The sequence below is a fragment of the Manis pentadactyla genome, chromosome 4 (genome assembly GCF_030020395.1).
Source record: "Manis pentadactyla isolate mManPen7 chromosome 4, mManPen7.hap1, whole genome shotgun sequence".
Lineage (NCBI taxonomy): Eukaryota > Metazoa > Chordata > Mammalia > Pholidota > Manidae > Manis > Manis pentadactyla.
Window position 1 is genome coordinate 27,353,156 of NC_080022.1, and position 23,968 is coordinate 27,377,123.

The 23,968-nt window shown below is 39.3% G+C and overlaps 1 protein-coding gene across 3 annotated transcripts in view; it reads left to right on the plus strand.

Moving 5' to 3' along the window:
* The window catches only part of AGO4 (argonaute RISC component 4), a 34,539-nt gene extending 19,235 nt beyond the window's left edge, over positions 1–15,304 (plus strand). For 2 of the 3 annotated variants that reach the window (XM_036911925.2, XM_036911927.2), the window contains 7 exons: positions 36–220; positions 1,269–1,428; positions 3,907–4,222; positions 4,365–4,499; positions 8,827–8,928; positions 9,185–9,384; positions 11,496–15,304. In XM_036911925.2, coding sequence (XP_036767820.2) covers positions 36–220; positions 1,269–1,428; positions 3,907–4,222; positions 4,365–4,499; positions 8,827–8,928; positions 9,185–9,384; positions 11,496–11,604 — 1,207 coding nt within the window. In that variant the 3' untranslated portion in view covers positions 11,605–15,304. The remainder of the gene's footprint in view (positions 1–35; positions 221–1,268; positions 1,429–3,906; positions 4,223–4,364; positions 4,500–8,826; positions 8,929–9,184; positions 9,385–11,495) is intronic. The other variant, XM_036911926.2, reaches the window with a different exon arrangement.
* Positions 15,305–23,968: the final 8,664 nt, after the last annotated feature.

A 23,968-nucleotide genomic window follows, 5' to 3' on the forward strand; every position in this document is an offset into this window, starting at 1 on the left:
ATGAAAGCATTGTGCCACTGGTTCTATTTCAACAGGAGTTTCACTGACCAGCTCCGTAAAATCTCTAAGGATGCAGGAATGCCCATCCAAGGTCAACCATGTTTCTGCAAGTATGCCCAAGGTGCAGACAGCGTGGAGCCCATGTTTAAACATCTGAAAATGACATATGTGGGCCTACAGCTAATAGTGGTTATCTTGCCTGGGAAGACACCAGTATATGGTATGGGCCCCTTTAATGTTGAATGAGGGATGATTTCAAGGAGTAGGTGTAACAGTCGCGATAAGCAAGATTATGCTGTAGGCACAAACAACCCCAGCATCTCAGTGGCTCAGAGCAACAAAGGTTTACTTTTTGCTCCTGTTGTATGTCCATTGAGGGTAGACTGAGGCCTCTGCTCCATGTCATCCTATTATTTTCACTCTGGGACGCAGATTGGCAGAGCAGTCTCTATTTGAAATGTTGCTAGCTCCATAGCAGAGAGAAAAGAAAGCTCTGAAAAATTCTTAACATCACAACACCAGCTGCCACAGCCAGCCACATGGCCTTTCCCAACTTCTGTGAGGGGAGTGGGAATGAGGGCTGGGGCATACAGTGCAATTTTACCATAGTCCCCAAAGCAGGAAGAACTGGAGTGTTTCCTGAAAAGCACTTAGGAATGAATATGAGAGTGGGGAAGAGTGAAGGAGGCTACCACTTCCAGAAAAGGAGCTGTTTAGTTTGTATCTATTATAAGAACCATGATACAAAGTTTGTTTGGCTATCACCTAAGTAAGGGATTTGGGAACTACAGACCAGCTGCATGTCTTCAACCCTCTGTATATTTGTTTCTTTTGTTACCTTCTGTTTATCTCTAGTGTTTAGAGAAGAAAAAGGGAAGACAAAAACTGAAAATTCAAAGGGTTGACATGTCTGCTGAGAGGGAGCAGCTGGGGAGACTGATTCTTTTGCCAGCCCAGCCATGTGGGAAAAGTAGCCTCAAGGGACTGAATGAGTGGCAGCAGGCAGCATTTCCGAATAAAGGAAGTGAGGGAGCTTCAAGGCCTGCAGGAGGGAAGAAAAGGGGAGGGAGAGGGCCTATCCAAACTGAAAAAGAAGTTGCCCTGGGGATTTTGCAGGTGAAAGGACCACAGATGAAAAACATCTAGCATAGTGTACAGTGCATAGTAGGCACTCTGAAATGCTAATGTGTGGGTTTTTTTCCTCTACTCATAGTAATTAGGAGAATATTTAAATAATTTAAAAATAATTAATTTATTTATTTTTGTAGCGGAGGTGAAACGTGTTGGAGATACCCTCCTGGGTATGGCCACACAGTGTGTCCAGGTAAAAAATGTTGTGAAGACCTCACCCCAAACCCTTTCCAACCTTTGCCTGAAGATAAATGCAAAGCTTGGAGGAATTAACAATGTGCTTGTACCTCATCAAAGGTAAGATTCTGAACTCTGTTTTTCCCACTTTTTTATTAAGCTCTAATGTAACTTACAGTAAAGCATACAAATCTCAAATATGTGTTTCGATTACTTTTTCTTATATATGTATACACTCATGTAACCACCCCCCAGGTTAAGATACAGAGCATTTCCTGCACTTCACCAGGCTTCCTTGTGGCCCCTCCTAATAGATAACCCCCCAAGGTAACCACTATTCTGGCTTCTATCACCATATATTAGTTTTGCCTGTTTTTGAGCTTCATATAAATGGAACCACACAGTGCATAATATTTTGTGTCTGTCTTCTTTTGGTCTGTATTCTGAGTCTGAGATTCATTCATGTTACTGTATTAAATAGTTTATTCTTTTTCATTGTTGCATACTATTTCATTATATGAATATACCACAAACATTTAATCTATTCTACCATTGATGGAGATTCTTATATATTCATTATACTGTTCTTCTACATTTTTAGGGGACTTAGTATGCTTTCTCTTGTGTATATATCCAAAAGAGAAATTGCTGAATTAGAGTATACATATATTTAGCATTGATAGGTGCTGTCATATTGTTTTCCAAAGTGGTTGTACCCATTTACAATTTCCACTGAGTGTTCTAGTTGCTCCATATTCTCATTAACACTTGATAGTATCGGTCCTTTTAATTTTAGCCATTTTAAATCTCATTACAATTTTAATTTGTATTCCCCTGGTGACTAATCACGGTGAGCACATGTTCATATGTTTACTGGTATTTAGACATCCTCTTTTGGGATGAGTGTGTTCAGTTCCTTGCCCATTTCTTAGATTGGGTTGTTAATCTTTTCATTAATTTGTAGTTTCCTTATCTGTTGAGATAATATCTGACTTGTTAACTCTAAAATGTTTTTAAGTGCAATTCTGTATGTGAAAGTAATTTGGAAAGTTAAATTTAGGATTATGGTATTAGTTATTGCTGTACTTGAGAAGAATGTGAAATGAGTGTCTTACTCTTGCACAATCATGTCACAATTCTCATTTTTATCTTTAACTAAAACTTCTAGGTAACACAATCCTTCCTGTAGATGAGGTATACTGGCCATGGGGAAGTTAACCTAAAGTGTGAAGTCATTTAATTTTAGCCAAACATTTGAGAAAATAGCATAGTGGCTTAGAGTGCATACTTTGGTGTCAGACTTCCTGGGTTTGGATTCTAGCTTTACCACTTCCTAGCTGTGTGATCCTGGGCAAGTTTCCTTATCCTCTTGTGTCTCATTTTTTAAGTGTGGGAAATTGAAATAATATCTGTACCACCTGCACAGAACTGTTGTGAGGGCTAAATGAAGTAATACACATAAAGTGCTTAGCTCAGTGGCTGCTACATCAAGTATGTAAGCTGTTGTTATGTTATGTATGTATATGTTATAGATATTCCATCACTGCCCTACTGCTCTGTGCCAGGCCCATGTTGTGTGATGATACCTATAGAGAAATACAAGAGCCTCTGTCCTCATAGAAGTATCTTTTCCTTAGTACCTATTATATCTTTAGTACTTTTACATGAGATTTTCAGATTTGGGATGCCTCCTATATTATACTTTAAGAATAAATACTGAGGCCCAAATCCTACCTTTGAGAATTTACGAGGGAAGCCTGCGTGATACTTTTCTCCTTCATTCCTTAGATGAATCAGTGCCAAATAAATGAATTCATTCTTTCAACAAATATTTATTGCATGCCAGCTCTGAGCTAGGTGGCGTCCTAGGCATTAGGGGTACAGCAGTGAACAAAACAAAACAAAATTCCTGCCCTCATGGAGTTTATGTTCTACTGTGTGTAGACAATAAACAAAATGATTAAACGAAATAAGTAAAATACGTAGTATAAGCGATAAGTACTATGGATAAAAGCAAAATAGGGAAGGAGATAGATTTGGCTCTCTCCCCTAAGTCTCACATCTTCAGGAGAATTTGGGGTTGTTGTCCCAATTCCATAAACATTCTACAATTCTGTATCCATTGTAGAAATCCCAGGATCCCAAGCAAGCCTGTTCTGGGAATGTTTTCCCTTTACATGTAGAGTTTGTTAAATTTGGGCGAGTCCTCTATTTTAGTTCTTCCCATCCTACTATTGTAGAAAAACCATGTTGACTTCTTCAGTTCAGATTCATTGTACTGGGCGACACAGGTACTCACTGGGTCTTAGAGTTCTCCCCTAATTGGCACAAATCCTTACTTCTCTTTTTTATTTTATTTTATTTTTTTATTTGGTATCATTAATCTACAATTACAGAAAGAATATTATGTTTACTAGGTTCCCCCCTTCACCAAGTCCCCCCCACATACCCCTTCACAGTCACTGTCCATCTGTGTAGTAAGATGCTTCCTTACTTCTCTTTTAAGATTATATCTGCAGTTGTTATCAGTTGAGCTTGCTGAACACAAACACTTTCAACTGTATGTTTGAGTGCCAATGTCTCCTTAAATCTGAGCAGGCCCTCGGTGTTCCAGCAGCCTGTCATCTTCTTGGGAGCAGATGTCACGCACCCTCCTGCAGGGGATGGGAAGAAGCCTTCCATTGCTGCTGTTGTGGGCAGCATGGATGGTCACCCTAGCCGGTACTGTGCCACTGTTCGGGTGCAGACCTCCCGCCAGGAGATCTCCCAGGAGCTCCTCTATAGTCAGGAGGTAATCCAGGACCTTACCAACATGGTTCGAGAGCTGCTGATCCAGTTCTACAAATCCACACGCTTCAAACCCACTCGGATCATCTATTACCGTGGAGGGGTATCCGAGGGACAAATGAAACAGGTGCTCTCATTATCCTGCAGTTGCCCTTTGGAGCTTGTAGGTGTCTAAGGCAGCTTCCTCCCATCTGCCTCTCTAGGGAAATCAGATCTGAAAGATACCAGGCACGTTCTCAATTAAACATCATTCCATTTCTAAATCCTAGGTAGCTTGGCCAGAGCTAATAGCAATTCGAAAGGCATGTATTAGTTTGGAAGAAGATTACCGGCCAGGAATAACCTATATTGTGGTGCAGAAAAGACATCACACACGACTCTTCTGTGCAGATAAAACAGAGAGGGTAAGAAAATTATAGAATAAGCTTCATTATATGCAAGTGAATGTGTTTTGTGTGGGCATATATACATATGATTTTTTTTCCCTGAAAGCAGAAGTAGCTAATAATAATTTAATAAATATACTAACTCCAGTTGAGCTTAGATGATCAATTTTGAATGATACAGGTTTCAAGACTATATTTCTCTTGTCTGAAAAAAATGGCTGGTTTCTAGGGCTTTTGTGGAGGAGGTCAAAAACATGCCAGTTGCTCCTTGGTGATACAGGCAACTTCCAAAGGGAAGGTTTATCTACTTGGACTTTATTGCCATTTGCTACTTCTTGTTCCCAGTGCCTAAAGCATGGTTCTAGTGCATAAAGAAGTTTCTCTTCCAAATGATTTTTTACATCAGTGCAGGCTGTTCTTAGGGAATATACTTTGAAAGCTTATGATGTCACACTTACTATGGGCAAGTTACTTAACTTCTCTAAGCCATAATGCTCTGAACTATAAGATGTAAATATAAAATACCTATCTCCCAGGGTTGTAAAGATTAAATTAATAAGTGAAAGTTGATCTTGGGGTACAATTCCAAGAACTTGATAAAAGGCATTTGGTATAATCTATACTCTGTTATCTATGTGTAAAACTAGGTAAATTATAGGTACATAATATTGGGTGACTTTGCTTCTATGATATTTTCTAGGACATGACTTCATCTTTTCCAGGCCCTCCCTGGTGTACCCTAAGGGAGACTGGTACTTTCTGTTGCCTAATCTTGTAATCTTGTAGGTCACTCCCAATATTTTCTAGCACACCCTTAGTTTTTGTCTCTAATCCAAGGCTGAGCTGGTTATTTTTGTTTTCTGGATCATTGGAAAGCTAAGGTTTTATCATTAGGCTCTAGGTCCAACCAACCAGCTCAGATTCAAAGTGCTGTCTTCTAAGTTGCCCAAACTCTAACTCAGTAGTACTTCTTAGATTCTGCTAATACAAATTCTCTGAACTTTTGCCCAGGCTCTGGTCACAAAATACCCTGCCATCCCCTCCTTAACTGCACTGTCACCTCTCCATCCCTCTGTCAATTTGCTATCCATGTAGCTTTAGGACCTGGATTATCTTTCTGAAACCGCAAACTATCTCTTTGTTTGGTTCTTTACCATCCCGTGCCACTCCTGACCTTTTAAGATTGACAGCCCCAGTCCTTGGTCTACTTTGTATCCCTGACACTGACCAATTTAGAGAATCTATAATCCTCTAAGCATGCCTTTTACCAATCTCCAACTCTGGATCAGTCCACTTGCCCATTTCTTTTGCTTCTACTCTCAGACTGGTAGCAATTACTGAGGAAAAAAAGCCACTTATCTAATAATGGAATATAACACACTCATGATAATAAATATAAGCCAGGCCTTTGATGGTGCTGCAGTTTTTTTTAGTAATCCTGTCTCCCATAGCATCTGTTCCAAACCTCTACACTCTTCTCAGCTCCCCAACAATCCACGATGCTTTCATTGCCAGCAAGTTATACTGCCAACAATAGAACAACCCTCTATTTCCCCCAGAAAACAAAATCTAGGAAGCATGAATTTTTTCAACTTCTTCTCCTTTCTTTCAAATTTAGTTTATTCTTGTGTTTTCTTATCTCCTTTGCATCTCAGAGGCTAATCTCTCCACCTGTGCTCTCTTTTTCCCCACTTATGCTTTTGTTCTAATCCTTTCTGCCTTCTCTAGAGTCTCCCTGCATCAATTAGCCATTGTTTCTCAAAATTTCCATTTTTCCCATTCTATTGCCGCCTCCTCCTCACCCTTAAAAGTTTCTCATCCTTTTCTCAGTCCTCCTGATAAACGTACCTTTACTCTGCTTCCTCAGTCCAGCCACCTTATCTTTCCTTCATTTCATGACCAAACTTTTAGAAGAAAAGTGACTTTCTGTCTGTACTTTGTCAGTTCTCTGGAGCCTGACTTCAGTTCCAGTGATGGGGTGGAAGTTGTTCTCTCAGTGACTTGCTCATGTCAGATTGAGCGATACCTTGTCAGGTTCCCCGACTGGCCTCTTTGCAGCACTTATAGCTACTGCCTCCTTTGGCCTTAGCAATGTGACTTTCCGGGATTACTATCTATAATCAGGCTTTCTTTGGCTCATCTCAATCTCAACTCTATTGCGTCTTGCCCACTATTCTGGATTTACTTATTTTCTTAAGTGTTCCTAAATAGGTATGTGCAGCCACAGATGTTTCTGTGCAGTTCCTGATCTGTACTTTCAGTTGCAGACGTATTTACTAGATGCTCTGTAGCCCTTTTACCAATCAAGATAGGCTAGGCCACGCTGTAGTAACAGAAAACCCCAAAGTTTTAGTGGCTTGTAAAGATTTATTTCTTGCTCACATTACACATTCAGTGTAGCCATGCTGCAGCTGTGACCCTGCTGTGTCCTCCCTTTGGAACCTAGGCTGACAGAGAAGCCTCTAACTGGAGCACCGCCAGTCATTGTAGTGAAGGGGGAAAAAACACAACGGGCCATATGCTGGCTCTTAAAGCTTCTGCCCAGAAATAACACATTTCAGGCCGCATTTTATTAGTCCAAGCAGATCACATGGCCACTCCTGAGTTAATTGGGTGGGGATGTATAATCCTCCCCCAGGGAGTGGCAGGGGAGCATTTGGCACCAGCAGTAGAATCTACCACAGGCATTTCAAGCAAAACACGTCTAAACCTTCTACTTATTGTTTTATCCTCATCCAAAGCCTATTCCTCCCCCTATTTTCCTTTTCATCTGTTATTTGGCACCACTGTATGTTAAATTAGCCAAAGTAGAAACTCAGAGTTGGCTTTTTATTCTCCTTCTTTGCTGTCCCACCACATCCAGTTGGTCAAATAGTCCTCTGCATTCTGCCCTGGAATCTTGTCTCCATTTTTCCTCTTGTGTATTCCCTCTGCCCTAGGCAGAACTCTTCTGCATTGCAGGAGGCTCCTAGCAGTCCCCTGCCTCCATTCTTCCTTCACAGATGTATCCTCCACCTGCTATGAGGGCTAGGTTTTTAAAATACAAATCTGATCTTGCCTCTCCAGTGCTCAAAAATCTTCCTGTAGCCCCCCTTGGCTATTACGTGCTGTCCTATGGTGTTCAGTGTTTTCCCAAGGTAGCCAAAACACATATTAATTTCATCTTTCCACTATGCCCTCATACGCTTCTGTTTCCCATATACTTTGGGCATTTTTAGCCCTAGAATTACCACATCCATCCCACCCCCTTTTTTTCATTGTTTTTATTAAGGTATAATATAGATACAGGGAAATTCAGCCTTTTTAGTGTTCTGTTCTGCATGTTTTTGACAAATGCATATAGTGCTGTCACTACCATCTCAATAAAGACATGGAATGCTTCCATCACACACAAATTCTTTCATGCCCTTCTGTAGTCAACCCTTTCCCTCATCTGCAGCCCCTGACAACTATCGATACATAGTCTATCCTTATAGTTTTGTTTTTTTCCACGATGTCATGTAAGTGGAATTTCATAACCTTTGGCCTGGCTTCTCTTACTTAGTGTAATACATGTGAGATGCATTCAAGTTATTGTGTCTGTCAGTAGTTTGTTTCTTTAAAGTGCTGAGGAGCATTTCATAATATTGATGAGCCACAGTTTGTTTATCCATTCCTGACTTTAGGGGATATTTGGAAAGTTTCTCATTTTCATTCCCCCCCAACCCTTTTCAACTCCGACTTATCCTAAAGACATAGCTCAGCTAAGTCCTCCCACTAGCTTTTCCTGGTGCCTCCATAATGCCCTTATCACGTTGCTTTGCAGTTCATCATCTGTAGTGTTCATGAAGGGCGGGAGGACAGTTTCTCTGCTGCAGAGCCTTGCGCTTCCGCGCTCAAGCAATAATTGTTGAATTGAACATGCCTGCATCCCCTTCTTCCATGCCATCACCTATTTAGGTTCTCATCTTTAGATTCCAACTGATTTTTTAAAGGTATTCCCCTCCCCCAGGAAGCTTATCCAACACAAATGTCTTCCTTTTCTCCCACCTCGGTGAACATGCCAATGCGTCACACGTAAATAGCTGGCGATAATGCAGCCCAAAGCCACAGGTAAAATCATTCTTTGTCTGGACTTCCCTAGAGAAACCGCAGAGTATATCTGTTTGAGAAAAGACTTGAAGATGAAATAGTTGGGCTCCAAGAAAGTTATAGAAAATTCAACATCTTGAACTAAAAAGGTTTTCAAGACTTCCTTAAGAGCAGTTTACTAACTTGTTACCAATTAACACATAAAAGGAAAAAAAATGACCTGAGCTCATTTTGGCACTTTGATGACTAATTATACCTTTCTTGTTGTTGTTAGGTGGGGAAAAGTGGCAATGTGCCTGCAGGCACTACAGTGGATAGCACCATCACACATCCATCAGAGTTTGATTTCTACCTCTGTAGTCATGCAGGAATTCAGGTAATTTGGAAGCTGGTCCAGATCTTTGATTTGATAGGGAGATGTTTACAAATTCAGCAGCTAGCTTGAATAGAGTTGTTATTAAACACTGTGCATAACTTTGTTAATGCTCATATCCCAGAACTGTTATCTTTTGTTCTAGGCATCTGCATGGAGCTATGCTAGGCAGGAATACTTCTGAATTTAAGGAGTAGGTTTCATTTCTTCTCTCTTAGCTCATGTCAGAAATGTATTAATCATAAAATTGTCTCTCCAGGGAACCAGCCGTCCTTCACATTACCAGGTCTTGTGGGATGACAACTGCTTCACTGCAGATGAGCTCCAGCTACTCACTTACCAGCTATGTCACACCTATGTGCGGTGCACACGCTCGGTCTCTATTCCGGCCCCTGCATATTATGCCCGGCTTGTAGCATTCAGGGCAAGGTATCATCTGGTGGATAAAGATCATGACAGGCAAGTTTCTCAGGCAAAATAAAACCTCTTTCTGTCTATGCTAGCAGCACATTAAAAGAAAAAAAAAGCTACTACAAAAAACTTTCTGAAAGAGTTAAACTTCCTTTTAGGTTTTACATTTCAAGGAGTGGGTAAAATTGCATGTGCCTTTGAGAGCTTATAATGTAACTTTAGGTCCAAGAAGTGCTCAGGCTTGTTCCTACTTGTATGATGTCTAAGGTCTGCCCAGGGAAAGGAGGCTCACCTGGAGCTGCCTTTGGTTTTCCAGGAGAGCCAAATGCATTACAGTTGTGCCCAGGTCCTGAGCAGCCTCAAAAGGTGGTCTGCACAGTGCCCTGGCTCCGATCAGAACAGTCACAGGCCCATGGCTTCCACTTCATTCAAGGGAAGTCCTGACCAGTTCCCTTTGCTTTCAATAAAATCCGGAAGATGTACCAGAGGTTGCTTGGGTGTGTGGGGGTGTGGAGAGGAGGGGTGCCACCATTCTCACCCGCAAATAGGCATCTCAAGAGAATCAGACATTTTGGCCTGTTACTGAGCTAACCAAGTTAAATAGCTAAACAAGCTCTCTGCGTTCATTTTCTTTTCCAAATGACCATCTGTGAAGTGTAGCAGTTTCTGGGCTCTTCCCCAACTCTGAATTCAGCTGCTAAATAGTAGACATTCCATTGCAAGTCTATTTCTGTAAGGGTTGAAAATACACTATTATGGAAAATGCCCAGCTGTGGCTTTGTACCTTCCATTCTGTAAATGTATATTATTGACTCATTCATTCATTTAACACATTTATTAGGTATTGACTGTGTGCCTAGCACTGTGCTAGGTACTAAGAATACTAGCACATTGGAAAGGAAGACAAATGTTTCCTGGGATTTTGTTTCAGTATGGGAGATAATACAGGCAACCAGAGCAGACAGTTAACCGTAAGCAGTGTAGGTGAGAGTGCAATGGGACATCAGAGGAAAAGCTGTTAGAGAAGATTTCATAACTGGATGGGTAAGATTTGGCTCTACAAAGAAGAGGAAAGGATTTTCCAGGCAGAGGAACAATGGGCACAAAAAAGAGAAAGCAAGTGACATGTTTAGACAATAGCAAGTGTTTTTTGGCTGGAGCATATTAAAGGGGAACGGTAGGCATGAAGCTGGAAAAGTATGTTAGAGCAAGATTGTCTTTGTTAAATGTAAAAAGCTATTCCTGGGATAAAACAGGCAGTACCTAACAGTTAATTGGATGTGATGGGAGAGAAGAGGATAGAGTAAAAGATAACTAAGACTTGGATCCTGGATGATAAGGGTAATAATAATTAAGGTGGGGAAGCAGAAGAGGAATAGTGATTTACAGTTTACCAAGCTTTTTATGTCACACAGTACCCTTAAGAGGTATGTTCAGAAGTTGTTAACTGTTCTCCTAAAAGACCAAAGTTCAGAGGAGTTATTCCCTATCAAGTCCACATGGCTAGTGAGGGGAAGACAAGCAAAAACTGATGATATAGTGACATTTGCTGAGTGGCAAGTATGTTCCAGCACTGTGCTAGGCACTTCCATTCAGTCATTCAACAAATGGTTATGGAGGCTTTACTATGTGTCAGGCCCTAGGTAGTCAGTGATGAGTAAGACAAAGCTGATGCTTTCTTGGAGTTTATATCCCAGTGGGAAAACAAATAATTGTCTAATTAATAATTTAATTTCCACTGTGTTTAGTACCATGAAAGAAATGTAGAGTGTTCTGTAAAAGTATGTTCAGCCAGCTCCAACCTGAACTTTATAGTCTGGGAAGATTTCCTTGGGGGAAATGACATTTGACTGAAGCCTAAAGGACAAGTGGGCATTAAGCAGGCACAATGGGCAGTGGAAGTCCTAATGGAAGCACTGTTAAGGATTTGGGTCTTTCTGGACATTATTCTATTTAATTACTGCAACAGCCCATTAAATAAGTTGTGTTGCATTTTTCAGTTAAGCAAACTGGTGTTTAGAGACAAGACAAATTATTTGAAGAGCCACTGGTTCAGTGTAAGATCTTTGTGAATCCAGTACTATTTGTACCATTTGAAACATGTGAAGTTTGAAGTTATCTTTTGTTACACCAGGTGTTCTGCTTTATTCTCTTTACAGTGCGGAAGGCAGTCATGTGTCAGGACAGAGCAATGGTCGGGATCCTCAGGCCTTGGCTAAGGCTGTGCAGATCCACCATGATACCCAGCACACAATGTATTTTGCCTGAGAGTCTCAGAAAAAGAACTCAACCAATTTGGCACCCTCATGCAGCCTCCAATGTTTCAAATGCCTACTGCCTCTACAGAGCCAAGTTGACTTCAGATGGTCTTCTACCAGCAGCTCGGAATAGTTGCACTGAATCTATACTTCGCAGCACTGTCTGATGCATCAACAAAATTGAGCCATTTTTTTAAAAGTAATAGATACTCATAGATTGTCTTTTCTGATGCACTGGACTGAATTTTTACCTCATCATGCAAAGGCTGATCAGCCTGAACTTTCTAAAGGACTTTACCAGAAAGGTTTCTATGGAATATTTTGCTAGCTGTGGTGTTCACCGCATCCCTCTAGTCTTACAAGAGAAGATTATTCCTTTTTTCTGTATTCATCAAATGGGGTGTATGCATAAATAAGTGGGAGAGAAAAACCAAACAATCTACTTCAGTTCAGCATAACTATTTAATTGTGTGGGTCCATGGACTTTTTAATGGCCACTGCAAATGCCTTGAATGAGCATTAATTTTTTAAAGTTTTACAGAGTTTTATTAGTTTTACTACTTTATCTTATTGGTTTCTACAGACTTGTGCTGGTGCAAGTATAGGCTGCCAGGCAATTGCACTATATTTGGCTGCAGATTCAAACAGGCAGTTCTCTTATTTGGTTGACTTTTGTGAATGTGTAACACAGAGGGAATACACATCACGGTGACAGATAACACTGCCATGGTAAAAGTACTCATGTTTCCCCCTTTGGAAAAAAAGTTAGCTTTTAGTATTTTTCAAAGTTTTCAAAAGTGCCCATTTTATGCTGCTGTGTGGTTTGTTAGATCTAAATGATTTTTAAACTTTTCTCATAGAAAGTTAACTTTGGCAATAAACATTTTTTAAGGTCCCTCCTTTCCTCCCCCTAACAATATAGTTTTCTAGATGAGATTTCGGTATGATTTTATCAGCTATTTCTTATAGACCATGATCTGGCAATTTCTGAAACTGGTCAGAAAAAACATATATTTCCATGCCTTTTTAAATAATAATTTTTATCAGTTTTATAGTCACAGTTGGTGTCCTGTTACTTTGTTTTAAAATAAGCTAGAACCAGGATGCTTACTTACTGGATGGGCTTTGCCAATCCTTAAGGTACATTTTTGAGTGATGCTGCAAGCTGCAAAAATGTGCCAGTATTTCAAACTTTCTTCCTGGGAAACAAGGTCACTCGCACAGTTACTTGCAGTGCAAATTTTTGCTTCTCTTTCAACCTGAAGCATACGTGGTGGGGTTTCCTTCCTTTCATTAAACTAAAACTGCATAGGAAAAGTTGTTATTTCTTAATAGATTCTGGATTCCGCTCACAAGGAGACGGGTTCCTTTCTTGTCCAAACAAAGGGAGCTGATGTAAAGCAAGCATCAGTGAAAATGTAGGGGAAAATGTGTTTTGTATTTAGTGTAGATAATACTTTGTGAATGGACAACAGTTACATAGAGTCTTGGTAGTTCCAGCCAGTGTTTCCCCACCCAGATTTTACTGACTCCTAATTCTATATCCTGGAACCTCAGGAGTGAGAGCCTGGAAAAGGGGATAAAAGCCGGGAGCCATACTCCATATGGCTGAGGAAGGTGCTGGGGAAGAAACAGATGTAGTAAAACTACTTGCCACCTCTGTTTGGAAACTGCTGGTGGGGAAACACTGTATGTGATGGTGAAGGGTGTTTGCTTGAACTCATTAGGTACAAATCTCTTAATCTAGCCTTCTCAAAATCCCAGCAATATAAAGCACTGTTTTTCTTCAGTCTTTTACACAAGCTTGTAAATACATTGAAGTTTACATTTCCTTGTGCTGTTGATCAGCGGCGCCACCAGTGTTTGCTGAGACTGGTCTTTGAGAGTTTTATAATGTATAGCAAGTTCTACCGCTCGTCAAGATGAGCGCAGACGTCCTTATTCTCTGCATAAAGTGGGATGCTAGCAGGCTCTATCATTGAGGCACAACACAGGCAGGAACAAAGAGATGGCAGACGTTAATTTCTTAAGATTTCCCTTTTTTGCATATACCTCACTTGGCTACTACAAATCAGGACATGTTGGTGAGGGACTGGCTGCTGCTTTTATTCACACTTGTTCAGGGAGAGCACAGAAAATACCCTTCAGCATGGCCACCCTGGACCCAAGAGGAGGAAAAACAGCTTTTTTAGGAGAAGGAGGACTCACTAGAGTCCAGGATGGGAAGAACTCTTGGTGGCTGGCTGGCCGGCCAGCGGGTGCCACATCTGCACTTGAGTGCCCGGGCCTGCTTATTAAAAACGCACAGAAACAGAGTCACTTCTCACCATCTCCTGGCATGTATGGATCAGGGAGCAAGGTGGAGTGCCAGGAAGCCCTGATAACTTGCCTGCAGTTGGGCTCTCTGCTCAACCTTCAACTATACAGTTCGTACAACCTCAGTCAGTCCTCGTACACTGGGGCAAACCAGTGTGGTGGTGGAGGAAAAGCCGGGAGGCCTATTTTTATAGGAAAACAGTATCTTGAAGGGTGCAATGCTGTCGTTTTGGATGAAAGGAAAGAAATATGGAAGAAGTAGGATTGTTGGGAAAAACTTGCTGAGGGGTGTAGTCACTGCAGAATCAGAGTTGCAGCAATATCATTGCAAGCAAGTCTGAATGCATAGTTTTATTAATTTGGCTTGGCAATTTGTGTAACCCCTCCAGACTGACTGAACTGTTATGCATGTGTCAATCAATGGGAGGCGTGCATTCTCTAGAAGTAGATTTAGGCTGTTTGGTTTTTTAAAATGCAGCCTGTTTAGGCACTGTCATGTGGTGTGAAAGATTTCAGTGTAGCAATGCTAAAGAGTTATGGTTTGAGGATAAGGTGCAGGGACATTAAGAGAGTGGTGAAGATACAAATGTTGAAAAAATTATGTTTTGTTGTTGTTAGCTTGAACCTTGAGCAGTTTTATAAAGTGAACTAGTTGGCTTAATGTAGCCAGCATTCTGGGCAAACAGAACATAAACTCATTCTTACTGTAAATTCTATTTGCTGCTTCCAAAGGTGATAATTTACAAGCAGACATGTTCTATATGGTCTGTATTTTAGGATCTGGTGCCCAGCCTATATCAAAGCTTACCTACCTGGCTCAGCTACCTACCCTTCCTAAGGGAAAAGACAATTCATTGTTGAGGAAGGCTTACCCTCTCTGACCTGCCCTAGCGACCCTTTGTGGATGTGCTGTAAGATTTTCCTGCTCAATAGCAAAGTGGTAGCTCTGCTTTCATTTTAAGAAAGTGGAGGCTGAGGGCATTGAATCAATACTGCTTCAACTCCAAAGATTTTTCCTTGTAAAATTAAAGGGAAGATCTTGTTATTAATGAACCATTTTCTTATCCCTTGCTATTGACATATTCATGCTCTTTCTATGTCTAGTGGCTGAAAATGTTTGCATTTGTTCATTTGACTAACAGTGTAATTTTTGTTTTTATATTGTTAGACCTGTAATGTTTTAAAATGTATTTTATTAAATTTGAACTGGATGTATGTCTCTAGCAATACGAGGTACTTTCTAAACTATTATTAAGGGAGGGGCAGTGTCCTCATGTGGAGATAAGATGATGGTTGTTTAAAGTTGGCATTTTTTTTTTTTTTGGCCTGCAGGGATATTTTGTGTTCACGTGTCCAAAAAAGAATAAATTGGCATTCTTGTGCCACAAGTTGTTTTTCTTGTCAATTGTCTAATAAATATGGAGTATACTGTAATGGTAACACACATGGTTCTTTTTTAAAAACAGTTTCCTCAGTTCAAGAAATAACAGAGGGAAAACATTGTGTTTTTAACACCTGAGTCTCCCTATCCTTTGAGATTGTTGTTTGGGAATTGTGGAAGAGCTCTGCAGCAACATTTCACATATGAAAACTTTTACAAGATTCATGAGGGTTCTGGGTACAGCTCTTAAAGGTGTGTTCTATTTAAGTTATGTTCTGAGAAAAACCTACAGTCTCCAGAGGGCAGTATGGCCACATGCTTTCAGACTGACTTCTCCAGGGGATGAGCTGCCCAAATTCACTGATCGGGAGCTATCCAATCTCCTATCTTCAAAAAAATACTCACCAGCAAGGTTCTTTTGTTAAGTCATGGCAGAGATAATGCAGAGATTTGCATAATATGGCCCTTATCCTTAGGGATTTTATAGTTTACCAGACGAGCAAGTCCTGCATACAACTAACTTTACTACAGATGGTGCTTTTTTCCGTCATCATGATACCCTCCTCTCCATATTTATCCATTATCAAACATCGTAAACCCAGTATGTGCCAAACTCTGCTGAAGTGCTGGCAGGGAACACTGAGCAATAAAACTTAATTCTTCAAAGACTTCATTCTAATATGGCATGAGGTGGGGAGGTGGAGGCAGCGAGATTAACATGATCTGAATGGCTCATATATGCCAGTCACTTTATATTGACATCTTAATCTCAGCAACAATCCTTTGTGCTTGATAGTGGTGTTCTCATTTTAAAGATGAGTCAACTCCAAAAAGGTTAATAACACACACAGTTACTGAGTGGCAAAGCTAGAATTTGAATCCAGATCTGTCCAACTTCCTTATACCTGCTGTTGAGCATGAAATTACAGGAATTTAGAAGGGGAACCAACAACTTTTGCCATAGGAATCAGGAAAGACTTTACAGTAGTGGTGAATTTGGGGATCATGAAGAGTGAGCAGGAGTTTGCTGAGGGGACTGTAGACACACTGTTCCCTTACAGATTACAGTAGCTATAATTTTTGTGTATCCGAATGCTTTCTCTTACTCTTTCTTGGATTATGGAATCTCTCTTTCTTATAAGAATCCCATTATTTTGTGTTTCAGGTGAGTCCAAATGACCTTCCTCCACCACCATGTGTATCATGTTCATGTCCACCCTTGAGTCAGATACTGGGGCATGTGTTAGAACAACCAGGAATGACTTGTGTGTCCATTCCTGTGTATGGGAGTGGCCAGCAAGTAGGGGACACACAGACCAATCAGCACCATTACAAGGCATGTGCCTTTTCTCTCTCCTTTTCTCCATCTCTTGGCTCTGATTTCCTCTATGTTAACTTTATTCTCCAGAAGCTAGTGGCAAATCTTTAAGAAGAGGAACAAAATCATATTGGAAAGTAGCAACTATATTACAAAGTAACTGGAGGAGGAAAGAAATAATTTCAGTTTAACAAACATTTCTGGAGCTCCTACTATGTGTTAGAAAATACAAAGATGAAAGATACAAGTTTTGGCCATTCAAAGGTTCCTTTGTAAACTTGGCAACTACACGTGTAACAAGGTAGCTTTAAGGGTTAAGGAAAATGAGAAATGTATACACAGAACTGTTGAATCACTTAGAACCTGGGGATCAAAGAAAGCTTCTTAGGGGAAGTGATACCTAGCTGTCTCATAAAGAATAAGAAAGAGTTTTTTATAAATGAACAAGATGGAAGAAGGCATTCCAGGAATTGTCATGGGCAAAGGCACAGAGGGTAAAAAAAACTTGTTTGGATGAATTACAAATAACTAGTAATTTTAAATTATATGGGGCAAGGGAGGAAGTGGAGGTGATAAAATTGGACACAGAGCAAGCACCAGTTCTTGATGGGACAGGAACTTGACTGGCATTCCAAGGAGTTTCAAGTTTATCGATGGGCACAGAGGAATAGTGGAGTCTGATTTGTGATTATTCTGGCAGTAGCGTTGTGGGTGGGTTGAAGCTGACGTTCTGCTGAAAGGAAGTTAAAGGGAACCTTTCCTAGCCTCAGTTTTCTCATCTGTAAAGTAAAGACAGTAATAGCACTTACATCCTGGGTTTGTGAGTATTAAATGAGATAATATATGTAAAGCCTTAGAGGCCCTTAGATGTAAACTACAAAGAGGAAGGAAGTAGTCAACTACCCAATATTGGTATAGCAAGACAAACTCTGCAAAGTGCTCATTAGAATTCCCAGCAAGGAGGTCATAGGTGACCCTGGTGGAGCAATACTCGATGTTGGAGGAAGCAAAAGCCTATTGAGATCTGAAGAATCTATAGAACATGCCTTTTAGTTGGCAGATTGGTATAAAGGGAAAGAATGAATTCTAACGCTGGCTGGAATATGAAGCAGATTCATTTTTCAGATTGGGAGAAGTTTGAACACATTTACACACTAGGAAGGAGCCAGTAGAAGGAAAAATTGGCAATATTGGAAAGAGAAAAGATGCGTAATGGAGGGAGAATGAGAAGGAAGTTGGTGGGATTGAGATCCAATGTACAAGTGGAAAAACCTGGGAGAGGGTGGAAGTGGGAGAAGGCTATACTGTATAGCCTTTTGTAACTTTTTGAAGTATGACATCTATTAAAATACACTGATCTTAAGTGTATACCTCAAATTTTCATGAAGCAAACACATTAATGTACCCCACCCAGAGATCTAAAAACAAGCATACCTGTACCTCCCTGTACATACAAGCAGCTCCTCAGGACCCATTCCTCGTCACTACATGCATCCATTCTTCCCAAAGATAACCATTATCATGATCTGGGTTAGTTTTGCTTGTTTTGGAAATTTATATAAATGGAATCATGCAGAATATATCCTTTTGTTTCTGCCTTATTTTGCCTAATTTTATGTTTGTGATATTTGTTCATGTTGCACATAACAGAAATATGTTCATTTTTGTTGCTATATAGTACTCCACTGTATAAATATACCACTATTCATTAACCAAGGTTTGGAAATTTGGATTGCTTCCACTTTTTGGCTATTGTGAATAATGTTGCCATGAATGCAGATATACAAGTATCTCTCTGAGCTCCTGATTTCAGTTCTTTTGGGTATATACCCAGAAGTGGAATTTCTGGAAATATAATAATTCAATGTTTAATTTTTTTGAAGAACTACCTACTGTTTTCCATAATGGCTGTACCATTTTACATTCCCACCAGCAGTGCACAGGGGTTTCAATTTCTCCACACTCACTGGGATGCTTGTTCTTTTCTTTCTTTCTTTTTTGTAATAATAGTCATCTTAATGGATTTGAAGTGGTATCTCATTGCAGTTTTACTTGTAGTTTCCTAATGATTAGTGATGCTGAGCATCTTCTCATGTGCTTATTGGTCATTTGTATCTTCTTCAGAAAAATGTCTATTCTAGTCCTTTGCCCCTTGTTGAATCAGGTCCTTGAATTTTTGAAGAATGATTTTGACATTTAATATATTTTGGTGGGTTTTTTCTTTGAGCTCTGAAAATGTTGTTTCATCGTCTTTGAGCTTCCATTGTTCTGTTGGGATTCAGCTTTGAAGCTGTGATAGTATTTAAGTGTCACCTTGACTGGACAAAGGGTTGCCCAGATAACTGGTAAAACATTATTTCTGAGTGTGTCTTTAGGGTGTTTCTGGAAAAGATTAACTTCTAAATCAGTAGACTGAGAGACTGAGTAAAGAGACCTGCTCTACCATTGTGGGAGCACATCATCCAATCCACTGAGGGCCTAAATAGAACAAATTTCTTTCTTCTTGAACTGGACATCCTTTGGACATCAGAGCTCCTTATTCTCAGGCCTTTGAACTCAGACTGGTTCTCCGGCTTGTAAATGGCAGATTGTGGGACTTTTTGGCCTCCATAACTGCATGAGCCCAATTCCTTAAACAAACCTCCCATTGGTTCTGTTTCTCTGGAGAACCCTAATAGAAGGTAATTGCCCTTATTCCTCTAGCTGCTTTAGTATCTTCTCTTTGGTTTTGATTTTCAACACTTTTACCATATTAGGCCCAGGTATCTTTGTATTTCTCCTGCTTAGGACTTGGTCTTATTCATCTCTGTGAAACCAGCATATAGTGTCTGGCATATAGTAGGTGCTCTTTAATGTATGTTAAACAAATGATATCCATACACTCTCATAGATATTTAAAGAAGCAATGCTTGAACTCCCCTCCATCCTGAACTTTGCTCTCCCAGTGATCCGGTCTCATCTAATTTGAACTTGTTTCAGTGATTGCTTTCCCTGACCCTGCTCCTGACCCCTGGATGTGGCTGGCATTTGGACTTGGCTTCTCTCATGTTTAATTCTGCCTTCTCCAACTGCCTTCCCTTGGCGGCCTTCAGAGTCTTGGTGTCTCAAGTGACATTAATCCTCCATCTCCAACTCCGTGTGTGCCTATGGGGGCGCAATTCAGACAGTAGGCATAATGGAGAGTTTTCAAATTCTTATTTAAAAAGTTACCAACGCTATGGAAATTTATTTTATATTTTAAAATAAAAATTATTTTTGATTTATATTTTCAACACACATTTTTATACAGTTGTGATCTTAATGCAAATAGGGGGCTGTATTGTTATTTCATTAGCTATTACATAATGAGCAATTATCTTTTCTCAAGACTGAAGTCAAATAAGCATTTATTGGATACCTACTGACTCTCTGACGTGGTGTCAGGCATTGGGGCTACCAAGATAAAGTATGGTTTTGCTTCATGCTTTTGAGACTTTTACATGTTTAGAGGGAAGAGGGGGAGGAGGAAAGGGAAGCTATATTGACAAAGGAGAGCAGCTAAGTGTTACCACAGGCACCACAGGAAATGCAAGCAGGGACACACGGGAGGGAATGTCAGAAGTCATGAAGGCAGGAAGCCTTGAGCTGAATTTTGAAATACCAAAGTGAGTTTCACCAGTCAGAAGGAGGAGATGTTCAGGTTTGGGGGGGTTAATAGATCATATCCTGTTCCCTACACCAGCTCAGAACCAACTGAAAAATAGACATAGATATCAGATACTTGGAATGAAGAGCAAGATGTCAGCTTTATTGCTGATAAGACTTAGATAAGAGGACTTGCTTAGAAGTGAGGGCAAATGGGAGTGCTAACATCGCCCTTTATTTAACATGCTTGCTTTCCTAATCACAATAAGCACAGGAGAACCTTGGTTTTCCACACAGGTAAAGAGTCTACTTTTCCAAGGTTACTGATTAAGAACTTTAGAATAGAATTGAAACTTTAAAAAATCCCATTTAGATAATATCATAAATGTAGTGTACTTAGGGAGGGATACATTTGAAAAAAGATGTGAAAGATCTATACCCTGAAAATCAGAAATCATTGCTGATTGAAATTAAAGAAGACATATATAAATGGATCCATGATCATGGATCAGAAGACTTGAGTGTTAAGGTGTTATCTGTACCTAAATTGATCCTATAGATCTAATCAAAACAATCCCAATCATAACTCAGCAGGCTTTTATGGTAGACATTTACACTTGATTCTAAAATGTATATGGAAATGGAAAGTACCAAGAATAGACAAAAATAACTTTGAAAACAAAAACGTAGTTGGAGAACTTATATTACCTATGGAAGATGGATTCTAAAATGGCCTCATGTTTTGGTGTTCGGGCCTTTGGACAATGCCCTCCCCTTGAGTGGACAGAACCTATGAGCTGGGAAGTGGATTTTTTCCTAGTTAAGTTCCAGATGAGAATCCAGCTCTGGCCTACACTTCAACTGCAGCACACGAGATGCTAAGCAGACAATCTAGCTAAGCCATACCCGGACCCTTGTCCTACAGTGACTGTGACATAATAAACGTGTATTGTAGTAAGCCTCCAAATTTGTAGTAATTTGTTATGCAGCAATAGATAACTACACTACCTGATCTCAAGACTTACAAAGTTACAATAATCAAGACAGTGTGGTATTGGTATATCGACAGATAGATATATGTAGCAGAATAGAGAATCCAGAAATAGGTCCATACATATATGGCTAATTGATTTTCAACACAAGTGCCAGGACAATTTAATAGGGGCAATCTTTTCCATAATTGGATAGTCTTATCCAAAAAATAAAAATAAAAAATAAGAACCTTGATATTCACTTTCACCATATACAAAAAATAGCTCAAAATGGATCATAAATCCAAATGTAAAAGTCAAAACTATAAAGCTCCTGGAAGAAAACATGGAAGAAAAAAATCTTAGTGACCTTGAGTTTGGCAAGGATTTAAAAGATATAACACACAAGCACCAATTATAAAAGAAAAAAATCAATAAAGTGAGTTTCATGACAATATATCCTCATAAGATACTGCTATGAAAATGAAGAGGCAAGCCATTATCTGAAAGAAAATATTTGCAAAATATATATGTGAGAAAGGATCATCTAGAATTATGAAGAATTCCTACAATCTAATAAGACAAATAATCCAGTTTTAAAATGACTAAAATATTTGAACAGATACTTCACCTTAGAAAATAAATGACAAATAAGCACTTGAAAAAATGCGGAAGTAATTTAGCATTAAGAAAGTGTAAATTGAAACCATATGATACCAGGACACTCCCACTGGAAGACTAGAAAGACTGAGCATGCCAAGGGTTGGGGAGGATGTAGAGCAACTGGAATTCTCATCTCTTTCTGATGAGAATGTAAAATGACGCAATCACTTTAGAAAACAGTTTGCCTGCTTCTTAAAAACTTCGTTAAGTTCTTCCTTAGAAGTTATGCACTTAGGAAGACCCAGCCATTCCACTCCTAGGTGTTTACCCAAAAAATTGTCTGAAAGACTTGTAGACAAATGTTCATAGCAGTTTTATTTGTAATGGCTTCAAACTGAGAACAATCCAAATGCCCATCAACATGAATGAATAAATAAATGGTCATTCTAAAAATTATTTGGTATTCATCTGGGGAGTCATCATCTAATCCATGCAATGACTTTGCCAGCCCTAAAATTCCAGCCATAAATAATGAGAGGTTTCTGAGAGTATATGGAGGGGTTTTCAAAATTTTTTTTAAATTACTCAAGATTGACTCAACAAACATTATGCACCTACTTTTCTCCAGGCACTGCATTTGGCTCTAGATCAGTGAGACAGATGGACGTTGTCCCTGCCCTCACATTAAGAGACAAAAAATAAAAAAAGTGTGCTAGCTAACTCACAATCACAATGTCAGTTGGTCACCGGGATGGTAGCACAGCCTCGAGAATATCAGTCAGTGATTCTGTAACGTCTTTCTGTGTTGACAGGTAGTAGCTGCACTAGAGGGGCTGAGGATTTAATAATATGGGTAACTGTTGAACCCCACTGTTTGTATATTTGAAACCAACTAAGATTACATATCAACGATACTTAAATTAAAAAAAAGAACCTACTGCTCTGTGCTCTTGTTTAAAACAGTAATTTGATAAGTAAAAAGAATAGAGTTTTTTAATACAAAAAAAATTATAAAAAAGGTGTGCTAGGTGCTCTGGTAGGAAACTTTGAGATCTCTTTTTCTTTCATGAAATTTTGAATTTTTACCATCCTGTGCTCTTACGCAAGTTTTTTCTCTCAGTGTGCTGAGTCCAGAATGGTCTCTTTCTCAGAATTCATGCCCTTTAGTTCTGAGAAAGTTTTTTGTAATGAGATCTTTGATAATATTTTCTCCTCCATTTTTTCTCCTCTCTCCTGAATTGGATATTCTGTTGCTCCAATGTAGGACCTAATGAATGGCTCCTCTAATTTTCTTGTATTTTTTATTCTATTTTGCATCTCTGTTTTTTGTCCTACCTTCTGGGATAATTTTCTCAATTTTATCTCATGTATCAATTTTAAATTTTTGCTATTTTAATATTTTACTTTGATTTAAATAGTTCCTAGTGTTACAGTTTCCTCTTGTTTAATTAATGCAGTATCTTCTATCTAAGAATATAAAATGCTATTTTGCAGGGGAAGTTTTCTTGTGCTCCCTTTGTGCAGTCTCTGTTTCCTTAAAGTTGTGTTTACTGTTTGTTCTCTTTTATGTTGGGGAATTTCCTGAAATAATAATATTATCTAACATTTATTGAGCACTCACAGTATTACAAATTTCTAAGCTCTTACAAATACTAATTTAATCCTCTTAATAACTAATGAAGTTTGTGCTACTACCTTCAATTTATAAATTCTGAAATGAAGGAAATGAGAACTAGAGCAGTTTAAAGTCATGCAACTTGAAAGTGGTGGAGTCAAGATATTAATCAAGGCAGTCTATCTAGATCATGTGTTCTTAACCACTATTCCATATTGCCTCATATTTAAGAATAAGACCTGGCTTCTTGGTAAAGATGGTGGATTATACAACATTTACCTGTTTCCTCCACTAACCCCTCAAGAACAATAGTAGGTGGATTTTTAAAAATACGACTCATAAACTGAATGGTGGGTAATAAATGTTTGTCAAAGCATTCTTCCTGATACTATATTTATGTTATAAATATTCTTTTGTAACGATCTGTGTCATCTAGAGGAAAGAGAAGGAGAATACAAGAACAAAATTTCAAAGTTAGAAACCCTACAGACCAGTGGTAATTGACTTTGCACATCCCAGAAAGCTAAATCCTGAAGTGATGTTGGA